Here is a 19,598-nt window from a genome sequence, read left to right as displayed (position 1 = left end):
CTCATGCCACTGTGGGGCCCAGCAGTGCACCGACAGGTCACGGTCAAGGTCAGCCGGGGTGGTGTGAGGACAGCCAAGCCTGTGAGCTCACAGGCAGGGGGCGCTCCTCTCGAGAACGCCCCTAAGTATCTGGGGGGCCTTGGAGACCGGCTCGGATCTGGAACTCAGAACGAGGATTTGATCGTCTAGACCTGAGGACTGAGCGCTCCCGGGTGGACAGGCAGGCGTCCAGCACGTCTGCGGTGCTTGCGGGAGGCCCGCCTTCCTCCCGGGGGTGTGGAAGAAGGGGCCCACACCTGCAAGCCTAGCTCTCAGAGGCGCCGTTTCCGCCCGTCACTGTGCTGCTTTTCCCTCACAAGGAAGAGGTCTCGGCAAACTGATGAACTGATCATTCCCACCGCTGTAATTGTAGCAGCTCCGGTGGAGCCAGAGGGAAGATAATCAAGCGCGTCCTTTTGAGTAGTTCTTTACTCCAGGCCCTTGGTAAGTGTTTCCCTGACTATCTCATCTGTCTCCTTCCTCTAATTTTATTTTCCTCTGTGGAGCTCCCCTGGTCAATTATTTATCTTGTTTCTTGGCTGTTTTCTCCTCTAGACCATAAGTTCTGTGAGGACAGGGGTTTTTTTTGTTTTTGTTTTTGGTCTGTTTTGTTCACTGATTTTATTCACTGTTTTATTTACTGAATACCTAGAACAGTGTCTGGCACATCTTGAGTTCTCCACGCATACTTGCCGAATGAATGAACTAATCAAACTGTCCTATTTTCTGCAAGCAGATGTTCAGCATTTGCTAATTTCAGAAACAGCCACATTTAACTTCTTGGAAGACCAGCTCATGCGCCATTCTCAGTGCTATGGGAGAGCTGAAGTAGCCACATGCAGAATGTGAGTTATTTCACTAGCCTTGGAATAGTCCACACTAGGTTATGACTTCCAGAATGGCTTCTGTCATCTTTATGCCCAGTTTTCAGATGCCCAGTTCATTTTAAATACTTATAGAATGGTGTAGCATAAAGTGTCCTAAAAGATGGAGTTTCAGAGCCAAGACATGGTCCATGTTCCTAAGAGCCCACAGTCTAGTGGGAGAGTTAGATTTATTGCCAAATGATGTGGTTCATGCAATAAGAGTACTATTAAGGAAGCAGGTGGATTTCAGATGGGTGGTCAGCAAAGCCCATGGAACCAATGATGCCCAAATAGGGTTTTGAGAAATCGGTAGGCTATCACATGATCAACAAGATGGGCAGAAGGTCCATGCCAACTCAAAGAGACGTGGAAGAGTGGCTTGGTATCACTGGACCATTCTGTGCTTATCAGGAGAGGCAGGGACCACACAACTGAAGTGAGCATGGGTTGTACCTCTAGCTGTGGGTCCTGGTCACTCTTAATGTTTCAGATGCATCCTGCTGGTGGCTGGTGGCTGGGCACTGCCACCTGGGCAGTTCAGAGTCATTGCAAGAGCTGGGTGAACAGACTTACTCCACTTGGCCAGGGTCTGTTTTATCTCTTTACGTTAACTTTCTGAGAAGAAATCAGATGACTGGTTTTTTTTTTTTTTTTTGTGGCCAGATATCAAAAGACAGTGAAGTAGAACAGTTTCACACCAAAGAATTTCATGAGGTAGACTCATAATGAAGTTTGAATTCATATACTCTAGGGTCCCTGAAAGACACTGGTTGTGTGTGGCTGCTAGTATGACGACCATGTTCTTCTTTCACAAAGAGGAGGGAAAGGGACAGTGGGAATTCCTCCTTTTGCCTATGAAAGCAAAACTTGCAAGTAATGGGAAAAGGCATGAAGGAGAGGAGCAGAGAGCAGAGTTTGGATCATTTCTATGGCAGCATATGGTCTTTTGGGGCTGCTGTGACTTTTTTAGCCTTAGAGGAGACTGAGAGCTCCTGCTGGCTTAATGAGAGGCTACCTTTGTCATCTTTTAGAAGTAAAGCTTAGAACAAGTACAGTGACCCCTCAGTGTATGCAGGAGATTGGTTCCAGGACCCCCTTCAAGTACCAAAACCCAGGGATTACTCAAGTCCTTTATATAAAGAGGTGTTATTGTTCATTGTTCAGTCACTCAATTGTGTCCAACTCTTTGCGACCCCATGGAGTGCAGCATGCCAGGCCTCCCAGTCCTTCACTATCTCCCAGAGTTTTAGCTCGAACTCATGTCCATTGAGTCAATGATGCCATCCAACCATCTCATCCTCTGTCGTCCCCTTCTCCTCCTGCCTTCAATCCTTCCCAGCACTGGGGCTTTTCCAGTGAATGGGCTTTTCCAGTGAATCGGCTCTTCGCATCAGGTGGCCAAATTATTCAAGCTTTAGCTTCAGCATCAGTCCTTCCAATGAATATTCAGTGTTGTAGTATTTGCATATAACCTACAAACATCCTCCCATATACTTTAAATCATCTCTAGATTATTTATAATACTTAGCACAATGCAAATGATATGTAAATAGTTGCCAGTGCACAGCAAATTCAAGTTTCGTTTGGAACTTTCTGAAATTGTTTTTCAATTTTTTTTTTTGGAGTACTTTTGATTCGTGGTTGGTTGACTCCTTGGACACAGAACCTGCAGATATGGAGGGCTGACGGTACTGCACAAGGATGGAGAGCCAGAGGCTCAGACTCAGGTTTGGCTACTCTTCATGGTCCAGTGGTGCCGTAAGTTGCGTCATCAAGTCTCAATTTCTTGAGCACTCAAACAAAAGGGAACGTAGCTAGAGCTCACAGAATCCTTCATAAAATACTTTAAAGGTGTTCTTACAACTTCCAGATGTTAGAACAGTGAGATGTAAAAGAAATCCCTACCCATCACTATAATGGCTTAGATACAGGTTAAGGCACCCAGACTGTTAGCCTCCCTGGTGGATCAGATGGTGAAGCATCTGCCTACAATGCAGGAGACCCAGGTTCGATCCCCAGGTTGGGAAGATCCCCTGGAGAAAGAAACGGCAACCCATTCCAGGACTCTTGCCTGGATAATCCCATGGACGGAGGAGCATTGTAGGCTACAGTCCATGGGGTCGCAAAGAGTGGGACACGACTGAGCGACTTCACTTCTTCACTTATTGTTAGTGAAGGTCTGTAGGTAACAATCTATACTTTTATATAAATCTTTACATTTGGGAGAGATTTGACTACAATACAGAGGTGTGAAACTCATGGTGAGCTTTTCTCTTTTCTTTTTTTTTTTAATAGCATGCTACTTTATAGAGAAATCTTCTTCAGGAAGCAGGTTTTCCATTTATATAAAGCATGAAACTCAACATGTATTATAGAGAAAAGAGGGGTATATTGAATGTATATAAATTTATTTGCCTTGGCAATTATTTATTTACAATTGATGATTGATACCAACAATCGAGGTAAAGATATACATGAGGTATAAATATATTATTTAAAGGCAGTATATTTTATTTCCATTGGCAAGATAACAATGCATAAAATACTGTGGCATTTGACAAACAAGCTTGATGCACCTTTCTCCTTTTTTGTGTTGTTTTTAAGATGCACTGTGTTGTAGGCAGCAGGGGTGTACTTTGTATGTGCATGAAAAATAAAAAGGTAATTTGAAGAGAAGGGGAGTCAGAAATCAAATCACGTTGTTTCTAAGTGTCCTCGAGATCTCGGCTTCTCAGGATGTGGTCTTTGCCCTGAAGCTGGTTCAGAATCCAGAATCTCAGGCCTGCCTGATCCTGCCAGAATCAGAGGCTCATGGTAACAAGATCTCCAGGTGATCCGTGTGCTGCTGAGGCTGGAAAAGCCCTGCTCTCGGTGACAGGACGCTGTTCATCCTTGTGCGCCTGTCACACCTCCTGAAAACACGCGGGCCCATCTCTGGAGTGGGACCAGCATTAAGCTACATTAAAATTCACTAACGATCCTGTCTATGTAATCTGGCATATGTGGTTAAATTTAGGATGTGAATTTGTTTTGCTTACAGAGCATTGCGCAAATGGAAAACTATGAGTTTGCCACCACCTTCTTCGGTAGGCAAGCAAACAAAAAAATTCCTCGATTACAATTCAGACAGTATGATTTTACTTGTACCATCCAGAACTCATTTATAGCATTTTTATTCCTCTCAATAAAAGAATTGCACAATGCTGATAAAAGAAAACATTACAATATAAAAAAAAAACACTCAGTTTTTTTTCCCCTCCAACACCAATTGCTAAATTATGATACCAATCTCTCCCTGAAATCAAACACAATAAATTATCTTCCTCTTTAGAGTTGCTGAATTACAATTAAAAAAAACCCAACTTAAAATCCATCAGCGATTGGTTAAGGATAGTCAATTTGCTTAGTCCATACAATAATAAATAAGGTTCGGTCAAATGCATAGCTAGCTTGACTGACTAATGAAGAAACATGGACTTAACAAACCTGTGTATATTTTCTAAAGCTAACTGAATAACACAGTTTTGGTCTTAATGTTAGTTTAAAACCCTGTCTTTCAGATTGCAGAACTTTAATGAGTAATATCTTAAGAGCATCATACGTAGCAATATTAGAACTCCCTGAAGCTGTAATGGTCCAGGACTCTTGAGTGACCAGCATCTCCCTTTATCTGGTGTCCAGAGTTAAATTCAGTGCAAGACGTTGGTAAGAAAATGTCAATTAACTGTGACCATTAAATAGGCCACTGGTCAAATAGAATGACATTTAAGAACATTATGCAATGTATCTATGAAACTTCAACAAAACACAGAGGCTCCCTTTGGCTGTGAATATGCCAAGGCTATTATATTCAGCTCTAATCAGCAGGGAAATACAGGTTCTGTTTCAGTCACTGGGGCTGACTCCAGTGGTCCACGGGCATCTGGCATTTCAGTGAAACTGTATCTGCCGGCCCCATGGCAACTGGTAATATAGTCTTAAACCTGGTAACGACTACTCACCCACTTCTTGGCTTTAAAGAGGACTATTATTTTCCTCGCTTTATCCAACGCCCCACTCTCAGGTTTTGAATGATACAAGCTGACAACACGTGAGAACCATTTAATGTGTTTTCCTTTGGTTGGCTAATCTTTGGTAAAATATCAGGGCGGACAACTTGTTTTCACACTTTGGTGTTAGCAGCAGATTCTGCTCAGCTTACAGGGCAGCGGGGACACAGGGCCCAGAGAGGCTTGGAAAGAACCGTGTGCCGAAAGGGCTCACCTGATCAGATGCACTCCTTTTCAAAATACGCAATTATATATAAAATTGACATTTTACATATATACAGTAAAGATAAAGATATACACACATATGTACATACGCTCTACATACATTTATTTACAGTTAATGATAGTGCTTCTTAGAAGCCTTTAAATAGCAAAATTAGGCAACGCACAAGGAATAATCGATTTAATTTTAAGTAACATAGATAAATGTTCTTGATTTTTAAAAATATTATATTAGTAGGGATGTAGCCATCTCCAGGAAGGCTAGGAAAAGTTCTCAGAAATTCTTGCATCTTCGACATTCCGACTTCTCAGTGCTTCTGCTTTTGAGCAGTAACCTTGTCAATCGGTCTCTCTCTCTCCCTTGCTTCCTCGCGCTCACACTCTCTCCCACAGTTTGCTTCCGCTTCCTCTTCCCTGAGTTTGATGTCACACTTGGGAAAACTCAGATTTTAGTCTCTGGACCCTCAGCAATGAGGGGCTGAAAAGAGTTTCTAATCCTGGCAACTTCCGCCGCACACAGATGTCCAAAGCCTTTATTGTACCATTCTGGGGAGTGACCTCTGTGGGGACAAAAACGGGCAGGGAAGTGGGAAAGCCTCTTCCACATCACAACAGTCTGTCACGGTCAACATGGCGCGCCCGTGCCCGGCCTGTCAGCTCGCCTGCCTTCCCCGAGGGGCTGCTGCTCCGAGGACCTGCGAACCTCATCCTGTCAATGCGGGCCCGTGAAAAGCCTTCCTGGCTAAGGGTCTGGTCTGTCTTTGCAGCATTCACCAGGTGCTTTCAAATGATAGCGTCCTCTCAGGGACGAGTCTGACTTAATTCAAGAATTTACGGAGAAAACCCAGTTTATATCCACCCAGACCAAGAACTCAGTTTAGCATCATGAATGCATTGAAAAAGGTTGGATTTAAATTAGTTCCTTCTCAGAGGAGGGCAACTGGAGGGAGCAGAAAAGCGGACAGGCTGGAAAGAAACATAAGAGGACTCGTATTTCCTGAGCATCTGCTATGTGCCAGGCGCCAGTGCTGGCGTTCGCCCCGTGAGAGCAGCACAGCACACGTGGGACAAACGGAAAATAAAGACGGGCATGGGCCCTTCTCCTGAAAGGCAGAATTTTAGCACGGCTGGAACGAGAAGTGAGGGGCATGATTCGTAATCATCGAGACAATGTGTTAATGGTCAGGAGGAGGGAAGGACAGAGCAGTAGGGGTCAGATGGGAAAGAGGGCCCTGTGCCTGCCACCTCCAGGAGCCCACACTCACCTCAGGTCCACCCTGCAGATGTGGGTCAGCCGCGATTTGCCCGAGCCACATGGCTCTATCAAGTACTGGGAGTCCATCACCGCAGCGCGCACGCCGCCCATGAGCTGGGCTTCCTCGTGCTCCACGGACAGGGACACTAGGGTGCACATTCCTTTGGGCAAATCGGTCTTCCAGGTCCTGCAGCGAAACAAACCCACACGTGGGAATTACGGCGGAGAGAGAAAGAAAACCCTGAGCATGGCGCTGAGGCTTACGCTGACATTTTCTTGCTCAAATTCCTAGCCCAGTTACTTGGATTCAGCTAATGGTTCTCACAAGTGTGTGTAAAGCTTATACAGTGCGGTTCAAAGCAGGGGTCTCATCCCTCTGACCCAGAGGTCAGAAACGACTTTGCAATTTTTAGAGATTCTTTCCAAATTCCAAACTGAGGCTGCAGAGACTCCTGCACATTCCGGAAGGGCCTGCTGGTCCCACCATTTGGGAATCGGGACTTGCTCATTCAATTCTTTCACCAAACATCTACTGGATGTGCAAGCTATGAGAAGCCACTGAAGACACAAAGGTCCAATCAGGAGGAGAAAGAGACCTCCAGAGAGAACTCTGAAACACGCTGACAAGCACAGTGATAAGGCTGTGCAACGAGAACTGAGATCATGCACACGGGAAGGCTTCCTGGAGGAGGTGATGCTCCACTCAAGTCTGAAAGGATACATGAGCTGACGATGCTCAGTTAGAAGAAAGCTCGACACATGTGGACTGCTAACTGCTTTCAAATCCTTGAGAGGCTCTTGAGTGGGAGAAGAAATAAATACAGTTGATTTGACTCCAGAAAGCAGAGATATGAAGGTGTGTTTCAATCCAGTGCAGAGAAGAGCTGTCTCACAATGTGTACTCTTCAAAAATGGAATGGGCTGTATGAGGAGTAGTGAGCTCATTGTTACTGGAGCTATTTAAGCATAGAAGGGGGTAAGTAAGTGAAGTTGCTCAGTCGTGTCCGACCCTTTGCAACCCTGTGGACTGTAGCCTACCAGGCTTCTCCATCCATGGGATTCTCCAGGCAAGAATACTGGAGTGGGTTACCATTTCCTTCTCCAGGGGATCTTCCCGACCCAGGGATTGAACCCAGGTTTCCCGCATCGGAGGCAGATGCTTTAACCTCTGAGCCACCAGGGAAGATATAGAAGTGGGTACCACTTAGGAAAAGGTTGTAGATGGAAGTCAGGAGCATCTCTGTAGCAACCATTTCTACCACAGGATATGGGTTTGGTTATTATAATCTCAGTTATTAAGTCACAAATCCTATCCCCTTGCTTAGTTATCTTATCTATAACTTCATCTTCTTCTACCACACAAGAAACATGTTACCAAGAAACTTGGGAATAAGCAAGCCCAAAAAATTTCTTAGCAACTTCTCCATGGGTATGAGCATTCTCTTTTCATGCATGATGCTATAATTAAGAACAAAGACGGAAAGTTGTATAGATTTGTGGGGATAAAATGGAAAAAGCCTTCAGTGACTACCACTGGAACCTCCTGAGGAACTAGAGAAAGGGATGAAGTGAGACATGAACGTGGTAATCTTGAAAGGAGACCATCCATGGCACTTTCTACCTCTTGTATCACAACCACAAGGAATTCCTGCTACAAGCAACATGTCTGGTTCATTATTCATCTTCTTGGGTGCCGAGTTTTCCTTCCTCAGCTTCATGGTCCACCCACCCTCTCCTTCAAGTCTTGGATCAAATATCAACACAGTGAGACTCTGCTCTGACCCTCTATCTTACATATCACCCTAAGATAAGTAACCCCTTCATGGATCACAGCCTTGTGAGAGCTGGGCGATAAAGACTGCTGAGCACCAAAGAACTGATGTTTTTGAACTGTGGTGCTGGAGAAGACTGTTAAGAGTCCCTTGGACTATAAGGAGATCAAACCAGTCAATCCTAAAGGAACTCAACCCTGAATATTCATTGGAAAGATTGATGCTGAAACTGAAGCTCCAATACTTTGGCCATCTAATGTGAAGAGCAACTCAACAGAAAAGATCCTGATGCTGAGAAAGATTGAGGGCAGGAGGAGAAGGGGGTGGCAGAGGATGAGATGATTAGATAGCACCACCGACTCAATGGACATGAATCTGAGCAAACTCCGGGAGACAGTGAAGGACAGGAGAGCCTAGTAAGCTGCAATCCATGGGGTCACAGAGTCAGAAACGACTTAGTGACTGAACAACAACAGAAAAGAAATCCTAGTCCCCTTGCTTATTCTTTATTGACTCTTCCTAATAAAATATAAATCTCAAGAGAGCAGGACTGTGGTCTGTTCACAGCAGTATCTTGAGTCTCCAACAGTGCCTGGCACAAGGCCGGGATGGAATGGGACTCTAAAAATGGCAGGCGGGTGGCTCTGCAGGAAGAGTGGGAGGAGGGCTGTTCCATGAATGGACTCTGGCCCTCAGCCTCCTCTAAGGGGAGTGGAGAGTGGACCATGGTAGGGCTCTAACCTACCAGTTCCCAGGGCTGCCATCCTGGAACTATTTGACTTCTTGCTTGCAACACTGAAGGTGTAAAATTTAACTTCCAATGAGATGAGTAATGTCCCAATAACTGTGTCAAGAAGCCATGCTTACAATTTCCCACATTCTCCACCAGCATCCCATTGTGGCTAAGATAAACATGTATATTTGGGTGAAAAAAAAAATGACCCTTGAAATTCAAGGTCCTAAGGACCAATTCCAAAGGCAGAAATAGCTCATGTGAAAAGTAATCTTTAGTTTGCCATCAAGACTAGTTTAATAAAGAAACTATTTTAAATATGCATTTGGGAATTTCACCAGTGATTTTTTTTTAATACTGCTAATATATGAGAAGAGATGGTATTCACCATCAGTTATCAGTAAAAAAAATTTTTTTACTTAATTATATTTTATTTGGGTTTGTCAGTATCCTCCATCCCCATTCTTTCCGATTCAGTACAGACTCACCAGCCAACATACACAGCTCCACTGTCCCACTGCCTACTGTTAGTCAAGCATCCCATTCTAAATCCAGAGAACAGGGGTCTGGAACTCAACTCACAAATCTATTAGAAGCAATATTTCAGCAGATGAGATCAGAGTCTCAAGCCTTGTCAGGCCCTGAAATCTTTCTGGACATTCGAGTGTCTCAGCATAGTTGGATCTTCAGGGCTGGGCCAAGGTTTCCATGCATGGGGATGACTTATAAACATGTAAGGGCTTCCCTGGTGGCTCAGAGGATAAAGAATTTGCCTGCAATCGAGGAGACCTGGATTAGATCCCTAGGTCTGGAAGATCCCTGGGAGGAGACCAAGGCAACTCACTCCAGTATTCTTGCCTGGAGAATTCCATAGACAGAGGAGCCCGGCAGGCTACAGTCCATGGGGTTGCAAAGAATTGCACACGACTGAGCATAGTCTGAACGTGTGAAGTTATACAGATGAATTCTGAAGTTACACACACTCTGGATGGAGAGCCACACCACTGAAGACTTGCCTTTTCCAGGTGGAGAAAAACAAAATCAAGAGAAAAGCCAGTGAGATTCAATTTGCATAATTTGGCAGAAAGTTCAGCTGGACAAACAGCAGCTCTTCTTGGGACTCTGTTCTAAGGAAATGAACGATATTTATGGCCTAATAAACCGTATGCTCCATAATGAAAGGGGCCATAAGAGAGCACGGCAGAACTGTGAATTGGGTGAAAGAAGCAGGAGGTCTGGCGTGAATACGGCAGTCAGTTTTCACCGAGGGAAGTGAACTGAGGGCCGGCGCCAGTGTTCCCGGTGGAGGCTGAACTTCGGTGGGAGAATGCAGTGACACGCTTCCATCTGCAGCTCTCACCCTGCTTTTGGAGCAGAGGGTCAGGCTTACCTGAGAACCACGAAGTCCCTGGAGGGGTGGGGCGCCATGCTGTTCAGCACGTACTGATAGACTTCCGTCTGTTTGTCCAGCGTTTCCACCACCTTCCACTGCACGAAGTCCTCGTCCCACAGGTGGCGCTCCCTCAACACGCGGTTCAGAACCACCGAGGGGGGCGCCTCCACCTCAGCGGAAGCCTTCCACAGCCTCAGCGGGGGCCCGTCTCCCACCTGGGGAAAGACACCCGCAGCGGCTGAGAGGTCCCTGGCTCTTCAGAACCTACCAGGCTTCACTGGGTGTTCAAGAAGCCTCATCGATTATGGAACTTGACAGTGATTCTGTACACCTCAGGTTTAAAATGTTCACCCTTAAGCTTAAGAAGAGTGGCAGTAAAAACGATAACCAGCAGCACACAGTGCTCCCTGTGTGCTAAGCATTGTTCTTAGTTTTTTATTTTCCATTTTTTTTAAATTAATTTTTATTGCAGTATAGTTGCTTTCCAGTGTTGCCTTAGTGTTTGCAAAGTGAATCAGCTATACGTATACACATATCTCCTCTTTCTGGGCTTCCTTCCTATTTAGGTTGCCACAGAGCACTGGCTTCCCGGTGCTACAGGGTAGGTTCTGATTAGTTATCTATTTTATACATAGTATCCACAGTGTATATATGTTCTCTGGTAGTGGTCCTGTTATTATGTCCGTTATGCAAATGAGAGCATGGAGGCACAGACAAGAGTGTGACTCGCCCAACGTCACACAGCTCAGGGGCAGAGCCCGGCCTGGGTCCAGAAGGGTGGCTCCACAGTCTGCTACCTGGTTACATAGTCAGACTCTGGTGCAGAGCTTTGACCAGTTCCTATGTGTGACAAGCCCTGGAGACAGAGGGGCCACCTTCGAAGCAAAACAAATTCCGGGTTGTTAGATGTGGCTCTTTGGGAGTAAATTTTTTTTCCAAGACCCAAGATTACCTTTTTGAAAGCAAGCTCTGTGCTGTCTGTGCTTGGACACGTGACCCATCCTTTGAACTTCTCCTTGGCTTCCTTCTGGAGGCCCTGGACAAGATGTTCCAGGTACGTGTGGAAAGTGGCCCCGCTGTCCTCCAGCTGGGCCCCCAGCTCTTCCAGAGTTGGCGGATGGATCTCAGCCTCCACATACGAATTATGAGACTGGGCCACCATCTCAAGCGGGACCTGAACCAACGGGCACACAGAAGAGCAACACAGAAATGCTGAGACTGATAGAGAAAGTGAAGTAGCGTCACCGAAAACCACGGTATTGGTGACAGGCCGGGTGCTGCAAGGCAAGAGGTGTTTGAGATCAGTGACAGCAGTTGGGAGAAAGGGCTTCTGAAAGTCAGGAAACCCAGATCTGTTTGAGGCTATATTTATTATTCAGAACATCACCACGACTTCCCATTCATCCTTTCCATTTTTCTTTGATTTTACTTGTCATATATTTTTATTCAGTTTGGCAAAACTTGGACTAGGGAAATTTAAAAAGTGCACAGACTTAAGGGGAACATCAAACATGACTCAGAAAACAGCTTTACCTTTTTAGCACACTTTTTCCTTTTGCAAATGCCAGTTTTGCCACAAAAAGGATGCCAGAAGTCTAGTTCACTTACTCCTTTAGCATGTCTGTGGCTGTATTCATAAGCTGTCACTGATTCAGAGTTAACCTCAATTGTTCAGTATCCCCCCTCTACATACACACATACATTGAATCTAATCAAGTCCTGAGGTCACATTAAATATACTGTAGTTGGCTGGCCCAGGACCTGGCACGGAAACTTGATGCAGCCGTTTTATAAACATCATCATCATGGTAAACCCAAGTGTCTTTAACTGTCAAAGCCTCAACTTTGGGGTTGCCTCCTCATATTTCTGGGAGGCACTATTCAGTGTACCATTGTCAAAAAAAAAAAAAAAAAAAAAAACTCAGAAATAAGCCACAAATGCAGTAACCATTCCAACTGTCTTATCGAGTTCCAAGAGCTATAAGGAAGGAAGACGGTTGGAGCCTTTCACTCACCTCAAAAAGTCTGTCACATTCCATGATCATGTGGGCCAGCCCCTGAGCCGCGGCCAGATTCTCACTGAGGTCCTTTTGATCTGGCTTCCCAGCGGCATATTTTTTCTGGATGACTCTGTAATTGAAGGGGACAACGCTCAGTGGATCCCAAACCCCAGAGCATTTCACAGGACCCAGTTCACCCCTCTGCTATCTCTTCATGCCTGGATGCCACCCAGATCCCAGACTTCCTCATTTCCAAATAAAAACAGTGACCACACATCTTAGATATCCCGAGGCAGGTTAAGAGTCTGACAAATGGAAAACCTTGGAAAAACACAAGGGCAGGAATAACTGTTGGGGGAGAAATTAATTCATTTTTCCCCAAGTTTGAAACTGCTTCACCGCAAGCTGCCATGCTTGGGCCTGAAATCCAGTCTTCAAATTGAAGATTTTGTAAAACACATACAAAACAGAATTCCAGGTTTTCTGAATCACAGAGAACACTCTTCAATGCTACCTTGGTAATTCTCTGATTCTGAGCCGCAACTCCAAACATTTTCTGATTATAAACGAAGTGCTAACAGATCCCCAGGTTGAAGTGCAACGCATGTATTTTTCTTTTTTTTTAGTAGCCCTGGGGAATACCTGATTTGGGATTAGCATTCCTGTCGAGAAAAACCCACCTGGGGGAGCTTTCTTTCTTCAGTAAATTCAGGTGGAAGAGGGAGGGGGCCAGACACACGGCCAGGTTCATGGGCGTCATCTGATTCTCTTCCACCGCGTGGACCACGTCGTTGAGGAAGCACAGCAGCGTCTGCAGCACCTCCCGGCTCTCGTCGGCCAGCAGCAGGACGGCCGCCTGCACTGCCTGCAGCCGCTGCTCCTTGGGGACATCTGTTAAAAAATGGGTGCCGGGCTGTCAGAGGGCCAGTCGCAGAAGTTGCCGGCGGGGTAGGGGGAGTGTGTGCTACCTTCCTGCGAACATGCTTGGGGTCCTTGGGGTCCTCGTCGTCATCAACAGTGACCGTGAGGACAGCTAGGAGCACAGAGAAATCATCGCTTTGGACCCGGTGTCAGAACCCCCAGTCTCACTCCAGAACTCACGGTCTTAATGACGAGGCTGGACTCCCAAAGAGCACCCTGTGCTGGCTTTCGATACTCACCTGTCTGCCGCCTCTTGCCCATCGCCCCCCTTCCCTAGCTTATGAAGTATCTCTCAGGATGCCCAGGGCTTGTGGGAAGGGGAACCAGGCCCCCCCTCCTCTCAAGCCTTTCTCCTTCTGGGTGGTCCCCGTGGTGATGAAGGTGGTGGTGAGGCAGGGGGTGGGGCGGGGAGCCCTGGTCATGCAGGCTTGAAAGAGAATTGGCCTGAACAGTAAGAGGTAACTAAGAGGGAAAAATCCTAGAAAAATGGGTGCTCCGTGCTGCATTTTGCTGCCCCCTGGCTGTGTCTATCAGTGATCTTTTAGGACTGTTGCTGCTGCTGCTAAGTCGCTTCAGTTGTGTCTGACTCTGTGTGACCCCATAGATGGCAGGCAGCCCACCAGGCTCCCCCGGCCCTGGGATTCTCCAGGCAACAACACTGGAGTGGGTTGCCATTTCCTTCTCCAATGCATGAAAGTGAAAAGGGAAAGTGAAGTCGCTCAGTCGTGTCTGACTCTTAGTGACCCCATGGACTACAGCCTACCAGGCTCCTCCGTCCATGGGATTCTCCAGGCAAGAACACTGGAGTGGGTTGCCATTTCCTTCTCCAATGCATGAAAGTGAAAAGGGAAAGTGAAGTCGCTCTGACCCCATGGACTACAGCCTACCAGGCTCCTCCGTCCATGGGATTTTCCAGGCAAGAGTACTGGAGTGGGGTGCCATTGCCTTTTCCGCTTTTAGGACTGACTCACTGCCTTATTCCCCTCACTGTGAAAGACACCATCAGGAGCTCACTTGAGTTAAGAAGTGTGAAGTGATAATAGCTTAGTCGTGTCCTACTCTTCCTGACCCCACGGACTGCAGCCCACCAGGCTCCTCTGTCCTTGGATTTCCCAGGCAAGAATACTGGGAATGGGTTGCCATATCCTCCTCCAAGGGATCTTCCCCACCCAGGGATCAAATCCGTGTCTCCTGCATTAGTAGGCAGATTCTTTACCGTCTGAGCCACCTGGGAGAAGTGGCCTCTTCCCCACAGACATTGGAAAACTCTTGACACCACAGTCTATCCTGGAACGTTGTTATTTCTAGTCTGGCTACTAGAAGTCACCGCAGGTAACTCAGAGCCTCAATCAATGTGCTGGCTACCTGACCCTCCATTCTTGTCCTGTCCGGTAGCTCCTGTTCACCACTTCTGGATTCATGGGTCAAATAAGCAGTTCTGATGGACACTGGCCCTGCAGCACAAGCTTGGCTGCCTGGGATATACTTGCTCTCTCTTTCTTCTCTAAGAAAGGCCATCTTCTGTTCAGGTTTGGGCTGTATTGTGCTCAGGGAGGTTGGGCCCTTCCCTCTGACCCACACTGGCCCAAACCAAAAATGGTAACCCCGTTCTTCTCTCCAGTGATTGATTTAGGGGAGAAAAATGTATACTTTCTGGCCTGTGGGACCAAGATAAATGTTAGGTAGGCGCTTCTGTAAATTTATCTCCCTGATAGAAAGAGACACATGCCTGAGGAGACCCCTTCTGCTGACCTCTTGCCTTTGGATGTGATTTTGGGAAGACATGATAATGTGAAGTTGTGGCAGTCCTATTGTGACCTTAAGGGGATAACCAAGAGAGGCGTACTTCAGCCATGGTGTCCCTGAATTAACCAACTCTGGAATTACTCAACTCCAGATTTTCTGTCTTGTGCGATTACATGATGTCTTTATTGTTTAAACAACTGTTTGTTGGATCCTGTGTTTATAGCTGAGAACATTGTAACTGGTCATCTCTCTCAACAACGCCCAGAGGTTCTCCAGTGATTAATGAACCAAATATAAGCCCTTTGCTCTAATGTTCAGTGCCCTTCCTGGGTACAGGCCTCAGTCTAACTTTTGGAGTCATTTGATGCTTCACTGGACAGTTACCCTTCTGCAAGCCAGACGGAAATCCTATAATCGCCTGACACATGTGCTGTTTGCTTCACTCAGCACGTGCTCCTTGTGTATCTCAACCTTGAGTTGTCACCTCTCCATCAAGTCCTTATTCCTCATCTCAACCCCATTGGGTGCTTTTTGTAACTTATCATGGAATGTCTCCAGTTTTGCTGTATTACAGTTATCTATGTATGTCTTGTCTCCCTAAGTTGTAAGATGCCTAAGAGCAGAGTTAAGTCTTACTCATCCATGTTCTCTGCAGTGCTCAGCACAGTGCCCTGAACATAAGCTGAACTCAGTAAATGATGTCTGCTCAGCTAAAATAAACCCTGCTTTGATCTTTTTTTTTTTTTTTTTTTTTGCTTGTGCGTCTCACAAAGAGCTGAAAGCATTTATCTCTTGGAAATAATCTGGCTTTAACCTTAGACTGATGTCAACCATAACCCAAGAACCGATTTCATGTAAAGGCTCATATATGCTACTTCCAAACCATAAGGGAGGTTTTACTGAAAAAACACAGCTCAACCTCTTATGGCAGAAACATGAATTCCCTGTATTTAGGCTCCAGCAACCTGTATCACTAACTTAACCTACTCATTTTGACAAGATAATATTTATTTAGTGGGTCACTACTTTATCCTGTTTTGACAAGTGGTACTTGTTATAATCCTTTTTGATTGCAAACTCCTAAAATACATTTAGTACAGAATTCTCAATAAGCAGGAATCCTCTTCGAGTTGGATCAATTTCACGTCAAGGTCCATTTCATGCATATGTTGCTAAAAACTCGAAAGTCCACAGGCTGAGTGTTTTTTTCCTGAGGAATTGAGACTTGGACCATTAAATACTTATCGCTGACCCTTGAACAACATGGTTTGACCTGCACAGGTTCACTTAACAGGCAAGTGCTTTTTCCTGATAAATACATAGTCAGCTCTTCCTATACTTGGGTCTTGAATTTGCAGATTCAATGAACTGTGAATCCTGTACTGTGTTTATGACCTAAAGTTGTCTGAATCCTCAGACGCCCAATGGAGGATACGGAAAACTGACGGTGGGACCTGACTGTCCTTGGGGAGTCCTGAAAGGAAGCCCATGCGGATGCTGTGTAAACATAACAGTGCTGCTGGGAAAAAGCCACGTGTTCATTTCTGCCCTTAGCAACTACCTTTAGCAGGGTGTGCCTTTAAATCAATAATTGCTATTTTTAATTATTAATTATAGGGGCTTCACTGAGCATTATCAACTTCACATCACTTAAAAAGTTCTAAGTGAAAATATAAATTAGTTGAATTAAGCTTAAGCCTTGCTTTGCTTTGCTTACTTATCACCAGTTAAAATGCATGGTATTAAAATACAATTTTCCCTTGATTTCTAGTCATTTTAACACATCTGGATTTCATATATACCAAGGAAATGCTTTCTTTTTAAAAACACCTGTATGTAAAATAAATTCTATTGTGTCCCTTTTCATTTTAAGTTTATTAAAATTACATTGAAAGTTAGTTTTTTTTTTTTTAAATATATCTTACACAAACCCCTATTGAGAGAAGGAAGGTTTTTATGTCAAAAAGTATTTTCAAATGCATAAAATACAGCCTGGAGATTTTCTTATCAAAGTGTGAACAAAGTTTACTCCTGTAACTTTTATATACTTCATGCATTGCGTGTAGGGTTTCCCTGGTGGCTCAGTGGTAAAGAGTCTGCCTGCAATGCAGGGGCCACAGGATGTGTGGGTTCGATCCCTGGGTGGGGGATCCCCTAGAGAAGGGCATGGCAACCAACTCCAGTATTTTTGCCTGGAGAATCCCATGGACAGAGGTGCCTGGTGGGCTACAATCCAAAGGGCTGCAAAGAGTCAGCTACAACTGAGGCAACTTAGCACGCATGCATGTATTACCTGTACGATTAAAATTCAATCTGTGTGCTTTTTTTTTTTAGGTGAATGGATGCGCTTTAGAACAGTTTGGGCACTGTACTACTTACACTGGTAGATGTGGAGGAAGGTCTCACTGAGCTTGTTGGTGAAAAGAGGCTCGGGAAGGTCCCGGAAGAACTGCTTCACCATGTCCGCCACGTCGTAAGCGGACTGGTCCTCATAGCTGACGTTCTCAGGGAAGTTCTCATTCATTTGACGTAAGGCATGGATTCGAGATTTCACACCTGATTTTCGAAAAAGACCCACCTGAAACAAGCCACAGGGATGTGTCAGTGAGGCTGCCTTTGGCCCCAGATATTTTCTTCCTACGGCAAGCACCTGGGGGGTGATGGGAAGGCAGTGGGACCAGGACTTGGTAAGCTGGAATTGTGGCCAAACTAGTCAATTGTAAATTACTAATTTAGCTACTCTGGGCAGTAGCAGAACACTGACTTCCTCTCCCACAAAATGAAAATAATAATAGTACCCCATCTTACAGGGCTTCGGAGAAAATAGATGTGATTGTGCTTTGTAACCTGTCAAGTCTTAAAACACCACCGATGTTATTATTGTTTTATTGTATTGTATTTAGTTAACAAGTAGTGATTAAATACCCATTATGTATCAGGCATACTTATAACTTCTTGGAGTCATCAGTGAGCAGACCAGACAAAATTCCCTGTCCTCTGGTTGTGTGCACTTTAGTAGGGGTTTTGAAAAAGTTCCGTCAATGGAAGGTTTGATAGATACCAGATAAGCAACCATATCCAATGCCCCTTTGAGGGAAAGGTTTATTGGGAATGTGTTCATGAAACAAAATAATATCATAAGCATGTATTTTGATTGAAAAGTCTTACTTCTATGCTTTTCCTTCTCCAGAATCCTTGTGACATAGGTTTCTCGTATGATGCACCTACTACTCTAGCTGGTGAGTTGTTAGGTATGTAAGTTATGGCTCTGGTGAGAATGATTCCTGAGTGGCTTTTCTTCAGACTTCAAGACATTGTCTTATGCCTTTTTTATTTTTAAGCACTTACACTCCTCTGCTTGACAAATAAATGGAGCAGTAGGGCACCATGGGGATGATGCCCCAACAGGGATGAGCAAGGGGGAGCAGAGCCCTGTGGGGATGCAGGGTCCTGCAGTGGTTTCCAGGTTATGCTGTAGGCTCCCCTCGAGTGGATCTGCCGCCACCCCAAAAGAACTGAGCTTCTCTGGGAGCCCAGGCTTACAGTGCATTAGTATGTCTGTTATTTTTAAATGCCTGCAGGGCACTGAGTTTCTCAAAACCAGTTCTTCAACCCTCCATCTGCACTCTTCTCACTCCCCAAGGGCTCCCTAGTTGGCCCGCTTCCACGCTCCCAGCGGTCAGAGAGGTGGGCAGTGGCCGGACCGGGAGTCAATGCTGGCTGCTCTTCCCCTGCTCTGGAGAGTCACGCCTCCCTGGCTGCTCCGTGTGCCAGGCCGGCCTCGACCCAAGCTCCGGCGTCTGAGGAGAGCTCTCTCAGTTGCTGCTATAAATGGAGAGCAGCCCTCACTCTTTCGAACTGCAGTAACAGCAAGGGAAGAATTCCAAGCAGTTGGGGAATACTCGGGGTTTTGTATACGTCAGAGGCACGGAACACAGGGGAAATTATACACCACTACTTTTTGTGGCAATAAAGACAGAATCCTTAGTAATCCTTCTCTGCATTCTGAGGCTTACCACCCCAATTCCACAGAATTGGATATTCAGGCGGAGTGTCATTTAAAACATTAATCACTTTCTTTTTGATTCTTAAGGTTTGGAATGCCTAGAAAATGCACAAACGTTGCCAAGAAGAATCTAAAGAACATTTCTCTTCCTCTGGCGACTACTCCAAATTTCATCAAAAGGCAGGAGAAGAAAGCATGTACTGTCAAAAGAAAAGTTCAAGGTGTCAGATAAGTGATTATCGGGAGTGAGACCCGGCCTCAGTGTGTTTACATCTCTAATTCTGGAAGGAGGCCCAGGACTGGGCCTCAGGGCCGTGATACACGGGAGTTCTCAGAAGCCAAGTGCCCCGGAGGTGAATTCCTTAGCGTGATTCACAAACAGGGCTCCTCCTGTGAGTTGGGAGTATTCCATCCAAGAATTCCTGTTATTATTGTTTTTGACGGTGGAGAAATACTGATCGTGTTCTATAAAAAGAATAATGCTGACAACTGTGTGTGTGTGTGTGTGTGTGTGTGTGTGTGTGTGTGTGTGTACTTGGCGGGACCAGGTTCCTCATTGTCCTCTGTGCCTCGCCGGCGTGGATTCTGGTGCACGT

At 45.5% G+C, this 19,598-nt stretch overlaps 1 protein-coding gene across 9 annotated transcripts in view; it reads right to left on the bottom strand.

Annotated features, from left to right (window-relative positions):
- Window positions 1–3,393: 3,393 nt before the first annotated feature.
- STARD13 (StAR related lipid transfer domain containing 13) overlaps window positions 3,394–19,598 on the bottom strand; it is a 492,565-nt gene continuing 476,360 nt past the window's right edge. For all 9 annotated transcript variants that reach the window (XM_061434800.1, XM_061434804.1, XM_061434801.1 and 6 more), the window contains 7 exons: window positions 17,376–17,574; window positions 13,010–13,220; window positions 12,345–12,459; window positions 11,282–11,503; window positions 10,327–10,544; window positions 6,442–6,618; window positions 3,394–5,736 (listed from right to left, as the gene is read on the bottom strand). In XM_061434800.1, coding sequence (XP_061290784.1) covers window positions 5,619–5,736; window positions 6,442–6,618; window positions 10,327–10,544; window positions 11,282–11,503; window positions 12,345–12,459; window positions 13,010–13,220; window positions 17,376–17,574 — 1,260 coding nt within the window. In that variant the 3' untranslated portion in view covers window positions 3,394–5,618. The remainder of the gene's footprint in view (window positions 5,737–6,441; window positions 6,619–10,326; window positions 10,545–11,281; window positions 11,504–12,344; window positions 12,460–13,009; window positions 13,221–17,375; window positions 17,575–19,598) is intronic.

The sequence above is a fragment of the Bos javanicus genome, chromosome 12 (genome assembly GCF_032452875.1).
Source record: "Bos javanicus breed banteng chromosome 12, ARS-OSU_banteng_1.0, whole genome shotgun sequence".
Classification (NCBI taxonomy): domain Eukaryota; kingdom Metazoa; phylum Chordata; class Mammalia; order Artiodactyla; family Bovidae; genus Bos; species Bos javanicus.
Note: the sequence above shows the minus strand (reverse complement) of the source record. Positions and strands in the feature narration are given on the sequence as shown.